Source organism: Teleopsis dalmanni, chromosome X (assembly GCF_002237135.1).
Source record: "Teleopsis dalmanni isolate 2A chromosome X, ASM223713v2, whole genome shotgun sequence".
NCBI lineage: Eukaryota > Metazoa > Arthropoda > Insecta > Diptera > Diopsidae > Teleopsis > Teleopsis dalmanni.
The window spans coordinates 60,426,762-60,437,939 of NC_051848.1; the positions used below are offsets into that span (position 1 = coordinate 60,426,762).

The following is an 11,178-nucleotide window of genomic DNA, read 5'->3' on the forward strand; positions in this document are numbered from 1 at the left end:
ATTTTGATTAAAATAATACACATACAAATGTTTTTAAATATTTTATTTACACATATAATTTTTACACATACAAAATTTCTTATACATTATTCTTCGGAATCAGACAATATGCGAAATTTGTTTTGGTATGCTGGTTCAAAATAGCTTTCGTCACTCGTAGATATTACCTTGCACTCCTTTAAATTTGGATTTTTTTGTGTTACCATGTAGTCTGTGATTAGTTTTTGCGACTACTGTTGTTTCACTAGACGCTTATATACATCTCGGTAACCAGATATACAAGACTGAAGCCCTTTTTGAAATTCTGAAGTTCTTTTAGCATTATTGTCGTTCTCAAGAAAATGACTTTCTAATTTACCACAAAGTTTGAGTCCTGCATAGATTTTATCTGCTGTAATTGTTTCAGGTTCTCCTTGCTGATCAGTAATATCCGTTACATAATTTATGACATCATAATCCCTTACGGTTTCATCATGAATCATTTCGTCAAGATCATTTTCATTAAAGGAATCAAATCCTTCTCCGCCAATATCATGTGCTAACGGAAGGATTTCTGTTGTTAATGTTGATGCATTTTCAGTTGCACTTCTGTTAATGACACATTTCGGCCAGACAACCTTCCAGCATGCATTTAATGTGTGTTGTTTTAAGTGACTAATTGCTGCTGCAACGCGATTTATGCAGTCCAATATTGAAAATTTTTTCCAAACTTCAATCAAGTTTATTCCATCACTTTCAACTTTTTCCAAAATGTATTTGAAAGTTGACTTCACGTACTGTTTTTTAAAAGCTGCAATTATGCCCTGATCCAATGGTTGTATAAGGCATGTAGTATTGGGTGGTAAAAATACAAGTTTCACATTAGGATGTTCTATACAAGGATGACCGGGTGCATTGTCAACAATTAGTAACACATTAAAAGAAAGTCCCATATCAATCATATATTGCTTAACTTCTAGAACAAAGCAATCGTTGAACCATTTGTTAAAAAGTGCTGTTGTTACCCATGCTTTTTTTATTGGCCATAAAATGAACTGGAAGCTCAGCCACATTTTTATCTTTTAGCGCACGTGGGTGCAATGATTTATTTACCATTAGCGGTTTCAGCATTTTCGCTCCAGAAGCATTACTACAAAGTAAGAATGTTACTCTATCTTTTGCAGCTTTAAAACCACTTGCAGTTTTCTCGGACTTGGCGATATAAGTACGGCAGGGCATTTTTTTCCAAAATAATCCAGTTTCATCAGCATTAAATACCTGATCCGGGAAGTAACCACCATCTTCAATAATTCTTGCTAAAAGCTTACAATAATTATTAGCGGCTGTTTCATCAGAGAATGCAGCTTCGCCCGATATCTTCAGATTGTGAAGTGCGTGTCGTTTTAAAAACCCGGTTAACCAGCCATTGCTTGCCGGAAATTTCGAGTTTCCAATGTCAGACGATGAACAAGAGGGTATATCTTTAAATTTAAATTTTTTGGCGCAATACCACCCTGACGAATAATCAAGAACTCGTGTTGCTTGAAAAGTACGTCGTCTTTTATTCGCATTCGCCTGAACCTTTTGTGATAAGTACACAAAGCTTTGAACTGATCATAATTGAACTTGATGCAATTTAGCACTTTGATGCACTAGCCGGTGCTAGTGTTTTGTTTCCTTTTCTTTATAATGTTGTTGCCAGTCCTTTCTCATGCCGGCCAATATTGCAGTTGCACCACCGGTACGACGACTGGGTCTTTTCTCTATTTATAAAAAAATTTTTGAGATAGTTTATAAGTAATTAAATTAAATAACAACTAATATACCTTCATCTGTGGTACGGACTGAAACAAAACTAGTGTTACAAGAAGTGCTCTCATCCAGAGTGAACTCGGGATTAATACTCCTGTTATTGGATAGTATTTCACCCAATTCACTAAAAAGAAGGAATGCATAAAAGTTTATAAGTGTTTAAAAATGCGCATTGAAATTGTGTTTAATCAAAAAAAAAACATAATTAATTAGCACATGCAATTTTAATAGTGTGATTTTACCTTTGGTAGGGGGAAACCAGCTGATTTCTTCCAGTTTGGCTATTGTTCAACTTAGCCTTTTTGTACTGCTGCTCCATAGCCTTGAATTTGAATTGCACCTATGAACAATGTGATTAAATGATCTATAACTCTTAAACATTATTTATGTAATAGTAATATACCTGAGTTGGAGTAAATAAGTAGCCTACTTCGCTCATTGATGTGGAAATAAATTTCTTTACTCCTCAACTTACGGCATTTTCCAACCATTTTGATGTTCGTGGATACCAGTGACAGCAACTCTTTAGTGGAATTGTGTGTCCATGTGCATTTTGATTCTATATTTTCCTGCACACTGAACACTAATTCATCACACTGCCCCTCTTCAGCAACAAACCGCTGTGACATCTCATCAACAAGTTCATCATCTAATAGAAAATAAAATATTATTATTATAATAGAAAATTATATAATAAATTCCCATTAACAATGTGTAAATACAATTTCTTACCATTTTGCAATTGCAAAAAAGTTGTTGGTGAATATGAAACAACTGTTCTTTCCTCCATTTCGTCTGTAATAATAACATAAAATTAAATTTTTTATAATAAATTTATATAACAGCACTCTAACTCACTTTATTAAAACAAAATTTAACTTTAAATAAATAAATTTTAAATAGTATTGTAACGACACAAATTTACAAAGTAAATTTCTGTGCTACATAAAGCAAGAAGAAGAGAAAAACACAGTCTGTGTGTTAAATAACCGCCACCACTACACATAATATATCTAACAACTCACATGAAAATAACTGAAGGTGACTTAACTGGAAAATATAAAATTGAATTAAAATATTTATTTGAAATATCATGGACATTACCTGTGATCCTCGATGCTAATGTACCGCGGGCATCGCTACATGTAATGTGCAAATTCTAAAAATATACGGAAAAAAAATTAACTTTTTGTTAAAACTTTTATGAATGGAACACTTATAAACGCAACAACAATGAACAATTATTGGCGAAAACATGTTTAAATTTTAAACAAATGTCTATTTTTTTTACAATTATATATAAATAAAACAAAACACAAAACAATTTAACACTCGTGGTTGTCCAATTTTATTTTTATATATATGCGTAAACGAAAAACACAAAACAGTTTAACACTTTTGGTTGTCCAATTTTATTTTTATATGCGTAAACAAAACACAACAAAAAAACTAAGCACGCCAACATCAATTTTATTTCTTTTAATATTTCTTTTCTTTTCACATTTAAGTTGGTAAAAATATTAAAATCACAAAATATATATATTATACCTCGTTTTAATTATTATTAAATTACTATTATATATATTATTTAAATAATAAAAGAACCACACACAAAACACGGCACGTTGTAAAAAAGTACTAAAAATCACGGCGAAGCAGAAGAAGTGGAAAAACAGTAGAACACAAAGTTCAACTTCACGGCGAAGTCAAGTACAGCAAAGAATACCGGTACGCTACACCAAAAAGCTTCGGTATGCTCGATATAAAAGGAGGCGCATTTCGTATAATGGGGACTTGGTTTGCGACAAGTGAAAGAGCAAGTACTCTGGCTCATTGGGCCTTCTGGTAAATTTTACCAAAACTTGAAATTTTACTTTTCCTGAAACAAGTACACTGGCCTATTGGTCATCTGGCACATTGTGCCACAAATCTGGTTCTTTGAGTCAAACGTAGTGTAAAATTCCTTTCCTGTCTTATGTGTATTTTTTTAACCTGGCTTATTCGGTCAAATAGTTTTTTACAGCACGGAGGAAACGTTTTGTTTATTTTTTTTTAACAACAGAAGAGGGGCTTAAGAAGTCACACGGGTTTTGCTAAGATTCTTTTAACAAGTAGTATATGGAGAAGTGGGAAATTTTGGCATCAACATAATTTTTTTTATTTATTATTAGAAATGTTTCCAATGAATTTTAATTAAACTTTGTTAATCATAAGTTTATGAAATAATAAAGTTATATATATAATTTATACATATAAATCACGTTTTGTTTTCTTCTAAAACCAACGTCTCGGCAAAATTATAAATATATTGTCACGACTCTGGACGACGGCTGAGGATACCCCAGCAAAAACTAAAAATTTTTGAACGTCACCAAAAGTGTCGTTACAGTATTTAAAAATATTTGCGCTTGTTGCGAAACTTTCTTTGTTTTTCAAAAAAAAAAAAAAAAACAGCTGTTCTCACCAGACTTTACACAAAGCTGACTTTACACAGACGCTCTCAGTCTGTATTTTACTTGTGTTTTACTCATTTTACTATGAGTAGCTCGTGGAACATACCTTTTATATGCACAAATTGTGTTTTTTCGGACTGCACCAAAAAATAAGAATTTTTTTCCCACTCTCAAATTTTACAAACTTTCAGTAATGGTATGGGGGTGTCTTTCGTCCAACGGTGTAGGGAACTTAAGATTTATTGAAGATACAATGGATCAACATTTATACTTAGATATTTTAAAGACAGATTTGGTATCCAGTTCTAAAAAGTTTGGCTTTTTTATCCAATCAAATAACCCAACAAAATTAAAATTCAAATTATACCAGGATAACGACCAAAATATAAATCGCATTTATGTATGTTATGAACAATTTATAACTGTTCAAAAGTTATAGATACTCCTGCCCAAAGTCCGGATTTAAATCCGATAAAAAAAGCATGGTCGTTTTTAAAAAAGAAATCAAATTCTTTCTCCAGATCTAATGCCAATGATCGTAAGGAAATTCGAGTGGTTTTATCAATTATTCGCAACATTCTTCTTATATGGCGATCAGACAATGTTTTAATGCGGTGGCCTGCTGGTTTTAAACTAATGCGATCCTCATTTTCAGCTCTGTTTATAATATTATAAATTGTTCTTAACTTAATACTAAATATTTGACTTAATTACTTATCAGATTTATCGAGGTATTAATTATGATATATTAACTCAATATTATTTGAATTTGTTCTCTTGCCTGTCATATTTAATCACCTACGTTCTAGTTATTCCTTCGCTTAAAACACTGATTTATTAACCCTTTCATAATAGCCCTGTAAACAGATTAAAAACAGTGTTGTATTTAAAAGAATTTACTTTTGTTTCTATTTTACATGGAAATAACACGCATATATCGTCTACCAAGTTCACAAATCCATTCGGTGCGATGGTTACATTGCTGTATGTTATCGCACGCTCGCTCTCACTTTGTAGGGTTAAGTATAAATCAAAAAATTAATTAGAAGAAAATAATAGAGAATAAGATTGTTTTTTTTTTCGTTTCTTTTATTTATTGGATCACTTAAAAAGTCGAACAATAATTATTTAAATCTTACATACTAAAAATATTAATTCAAAGTTTATGTCACTACATAAACTTTCCTTGTTTAAAACGTAAACTTATAATTTAATAATATAAAACTTAAAAAAAAAAAGGAAAACTTTGTAAAAAGAAAAAAAAACATTATAAAAGTAATATAAAATTTTATAATATAAAATTTATAATTTTTTAACTGGTTGTAGTTATACATTTATGATTCATTAAAAGTATACCGGTAAATCCGATCTTTTGAGACGGGAAATGCTTCCCGTTCTAGCAAGATATTGAGCAAGTGGGTTTGGATGCACCATTATTATTATTATTATTATATTATTATTTATTGATTCAAAAAAATTCATACAGCACTTACAAAAATTATAGAATTTTACTTAAAATCTAAATTGACAATAACATATTTGTTGTGTGTCAGATTGGCATACAAAAGAAGGTGCATAATATTAACATTATTATTTATATAAATTCTTCAATAATTAATTTTCTGTAACTCAAAACACTTTTCATAAAATTATACAGTTTATAAATATTGCTACCGTTTAATAAGATTTTCACTTGTTCTTCAGACAGAAGTGCTTTATCAAAAAAACTACGCCCATGTTCTCTGAAAATTGGACATACACCAATAATATGACATATTATGCATATGTCATATTGGACATGCACCATTATTTTACTGTCATATTTTTGCCGTAGGAGGGTTAGCTCGTCTTTGACTAGAGGCACTTGAAGGTCCATATGTATCATGGAATTTCTGAGGAACCAGGTGGCTCCTGTTAATGAACGAAGTATTTTTGACTGAATTCGCTGTATAATATCGACATTTGACGCGCTGGCTTTACCCCAGAGTTGGGCCCCGTAAGTCCATATGGGCTTACGCCATGTCAAATTTTACAGCTACTTCAGATGGTGTCAAATTTTGTGAAGTTTCTTTTTTAATTTTATTTGAAAAAGTATAGCCAGTACATAGAGATCTAATAAGTAAATCACTATATACAGCTTCTTTTTTACTTTCCACAAAATCGCTATTTTTAAGATCATTGTTAAAGATCATCATTCTTTGATTTTTCTTCACAGCATGGAGAATATTTAGAGTTTTTAGCTTTTAGAGTTTAGTTTTAAGTTTTCATTCTTTGTACGGTTTTACCGCGGTTAGAAGCGAACTCTACCCGCTAATAAAGAAATATATTTTTTTAAAAAATATGACCGGACTTGAATGAATTAATTTGTATACTATTTCCTCTACAATTAATTCGATTATGATATCTCTATGCTGTTGCTTAAGATTTTTGTTTGTAAATCAAATTAGGATTAATTTCAAAATTAATACGAAATTAGGAATATAATTGCTTCACAATAGCGCGCTGTTCGGCCGCATCGCAGACGCCAACTTCAAAAAAGCGATACGGCCTTGTTGATTTAAATTATTTTCTTTCAATAAAACAACAATAAAATATATATTTAAATTATATTTTTTTACTATATCACTAATATCTTACTTACAAAATTCTTCCAAACTTACGCAATTTTCAAGCGTAAATAAACCCGAACACGACGAATTCTCCATTGCAACTAATGCGTAGTGCATTCTCATACATAATTATGCACAATAATAATAGGGCTGCCAATTATTTATAAATGATCTAAGTTAATTTAACAATATTGTCTTTAATTATGATTGACAAAGTCAAATTAAGATTGTCCACCTTATTTAAAGGTTGATCATCCTAAATTTATTAAAACACAGTCTTAAAATAAGATTGATCACATTAAAGTTGTTACTGAGTTAAATTAAGATTTTTTTTGCTTAAATTTAAAATATCATTTTTCCCTCAGTGTATACGTATTCAGATATATTTTTAATTATTTTATTAATTTGGTTTTTAAACTTATTAAACTCTTATTATAGAGTTTTTTATGAATTAAATCATAAAAAACTTTACACTTAGAGCATTTTCAGCGTGGGAAACCAGTATGTCATAACTTTTGTTCCCCATTCGATTCAATGACTGATTCGGTCAAGACACATGGTTTTTGAAGGTTTCAGAAAGTAAGAGATTTCTCGGATATACCAAGAATTTCAAACCGAATAAATTGATGCTCAGAGGGAGACACGTCGTCCGACACTCGCCTATTCCATAAAGATTCTTTAATTCCTCTGGTAAATAGGGTGAGATCCAATACCTCTTCTCTAATTGCGTTAATTAATGTGGGTTTGTGTTACTTTTACTAGCTATAGTTAATCCTAGAGATATAATATATTCTAATAGGTATTCACCCCTTTTAATATTACTGCTCCGCCAAACTGTATGGTCTCGCAGCCCAAAATTAGCTGCCTCCCGGTAGACTTGCAAAAGCTAATCAGCTGTTGGTTTTCCGATGATGGAACGGTTTCTGTTTCACCTGGGAAATAGGCAGAGGCCATGACTATCTCTGTGACACCTTCTGTTGTTGGAGCTTTAAATAGAATTCCTGCTAGGTCTCTAGAAATAAAGTTAGTTAACGGAAGATCACTAATACCTCCACCGATTAGGATAACTGCACGCGCCACTGCTATCGATCGATCATATACAGTGGCTCACAGCTTATTTCGTGCAAGCAATATTTTTGCAGATTTGACCGTGAAATTCCAAAATTTTATTCAAAACAAAAAAGTTTAAATATGTAACTTTGAAGAATGTTTAGTTTTTATTATAAAACAAAAAAAAATTTAACAAAAATATCAATATTGAAGAAGATAGCCCTATTCTTTAATTACTGCCTCCAACCTTGAATGCATTGAAGTAACTAATTTTTGAGTATATTCCACTGATATTTTTTGCCATTCCAATTTTAAAGCAGCTTTCATGCTGTTCTTGCTATAAATGTTATGTTTTCTTATGTTAATTTTCAGAATATGCCATAAATTTTCTATGACATTTAAGTCAGGTGATTGGGGAGGTGTTTGGATGATGTGTGGACAATTCCCAACAAGCCAAGTCTGCATAAGACCCGAATTGACCCGACGGAAATTGTCAATTATGCCTAAATCTTCGGCACTTTTATGCAAATTTTGCTTTAATATATTAAGATACAATTCTTTATCCATTGTTGATTCCATAAATTGTAGATTACCTACTTTTGCCGCTGACATACACTCCCGTACCATCACATGTCCGCCGCCGTGTTTAACTGTGCTACGTAAATTTTCTTTTTGGAGCTCAGTATTTGGCTTACGCCACACATATGATTTGCCATCTGAAGCATAGAGATTAAATTTACTTTAATCGGCAAAGAGTACAGAGTTTCAGAAAGAACTATCCTTGTACAGATGGTGTTTGGCGAAGTGCAAGCGAATTTTGCAATTTTTATCATTTATAAATGGCTTGTTCCGGGCAGTTCATCCGTAATAATTATCATTTCTTAAAACTCTTCGGATAGTTTCGGGATGACTTTTTTTTTTAAATAAACATTTCAACGTCCTTGGCAATAGACGGAGCACTTAATGTAGGATTTTTTTGAATTTTTTTATTATCCATTTTTCATTTCGTTGATTCAGAATTTTATTTGGGGCTTCTCTGCCTTTATTTTTCAATCGATTTTCGTGAACATAACGCTGAATTATGTACTGCACTGTAGATGAAAACTGCACAAAATAAGCTGTGAACCACTGTACCAGCTCACCTGATGTCGTATTTAGACCTCTAATGTGGCCACCAGTCACTATTGTATAAGTCCGGGAGCGATGTTGTTGGTTTGGGCGCTTTTGCAAAAGGTAGCTGATGCTCCTTTGGCATGGTGCAGATTTGTCATTTGCTCTCGTTAAGAGACTTTCAGACGACACTATCGCGTTTATCCCGTCTAGAGCTTTTGCCTCTAGTACCCTTAGATTGCTTCGGTAGAATTTTGCCGATTATTTTTATGATTTTATTCCATACTCCATTAGGAGCTTAAAGATTCAACAAATGATTTCCAACCAGGGACCGTAACAGTTATCATAAAAAAAATAAAAATCATCTTATAACTGTTATCATATGCATTTTAAAATAAAACTCAAAAAATAATAATTAAATTTGATTTTTATTATATTCATCAAAAATAATAATTATTATATGCCTTTTATTTTTTTCGCGCAGCAATAACTCTTAAAATTTGCTTCTTATTTTAAAACGCACAAATAACTGGTATACTTGCGTTATATAATATAAGAAGCAAGAGTATCGCGCAAATTCTGCGCGATATTTTTAAAATGAAAATATAAAATGCAATTTTCATACAAGGTAGTTGTTTTTGCAATTCCATAGAAAATGTTTGAAAAGGTTGGTGCAGGTAAAGATTTAGTTCAGTTTTTTGTTTTTGGATTCATATTTTGTATTTATCTTTGTATTTTGTAGGAGAACAAATTTGTATGTAAAATACAAAAACAAAAACTAAACTAAATCTTTACCTGCACCAACCTTTTCACACATTTTCTATGGAATTGCAAAAACAACTACCTTGTATGAAAATTGCATTTTATATTTTCATTTTAAAAATATCGCGCAGAATTTGCGCGATACTCTTGCTTCTTATATTATATAACGCAAGTATACCAGTTATTTGTGCGTTTTAAAATAAGAAGCAAATTTTAAGAGTTATTTCTGCGCGAAAAAAATAAAAAGCATATAATAATTATTATTTTTGATGAATATAATAAAAATCAAATTTAATTATTATTTTTTGAGTTTTATTTTAAAAAGCTCATATATAAAAAGCATGCATAATATTAAGGATAAAAGTTATTAGAATGATAACTATTTACTTAAATAAGAGTTTAGACAACTTTTTGTTGCTGCTTTTTTTCATAAAAAATTTTAAAATAACTGTTATTTTCGGTCCCTGTTTCCAACTATATTTAATTTGCGAAATTTGTTGAAGTTCGTTAAACTATTTGCCAGTTTTAATTGTTCACATTTATTTTTTCAAAAAATCATAACTTTATTTAATAGAGTAGTAAATTTTACAAACTTATTCCGAGTAATAAATATTTTTGTAGAGATATTTTTCCGTATACCGATTAATTAAATAAAATGACCAAAGCATTTTAGTTATGTTTTAAGACTGTTTATTTTAATAATTATCTTTACAGTTAGGTATAGTTAGGTATTCGTGGAGGAACAGTGTGCATTAGCATATCGTGAGAATTTGCTGAATTGGCGTCTTCACACGCCAGCGCAAACACTATCGTCAAACGGACGGTAGGGGCTCATATTGCAAAAATGCAATAAAGGTATAACTATAACTAGTTAGGTATAACTAGTTTCTTTCAATGATCGCTAAAGACTGAGTCTTTAGATTTTTATTCTTAGTTAATGTTATTTTTAATAAAAAGATATATTTCATTTATTTCACAATAAAACACTCACCCGAAATAAACAGCATCGGAATTATCTGTAAAATATAAAACCTATTAAAATATATTTAGCCACAAATCGTACGGACATTACCTACGATCCTCGGTTCCAACGAGCCGCGGGCATCGATATACGAACTACACAAACCTAAAGGAAAAAAAGCAATGAATAAAAAGTGAATTTTATAAATGAATTTTGAATTTTATTTTTATATTATAATTGAAACATACATTGAACATATATTAAACAATAAGCAACACATTTATTTAATAGAACATAGAACATTTATTTAATAAACATGGATAATAGAAAAAACAAATATATAGAATCAACCAACAACTAAAGCACTCACTGGTTACGTTTTTTTACAATAAACAAAAACGTATCACAAGCAATACTTCTTCTGATTTTTTTTTTGGTTTTT

The 11,178-nt window shown here is 30.8% G+C and overlaps 1 protein-coding gene across 1 annotated transcript; it reads right to left on the reverse strand.

The window, feature by feature from the left end:
- Positions 1 to 230: 230 nt before the first annotated feature.
- LOC119688485 (tigger transposable element-derived protein 1-like) lies at positions 231 to 932 on the reverse strand. Its single transcript, XM_038103161.1, has one exon. It carries the CDS (start codon positions 930 to 932, stop codon positions 231 to 233), a length of 702 nt encoding a protein of 233 aa, XP_037959089.1.
- Between the last annotated feature and the right edge of the window lie 10,246 nt (positions 933 to 11,178).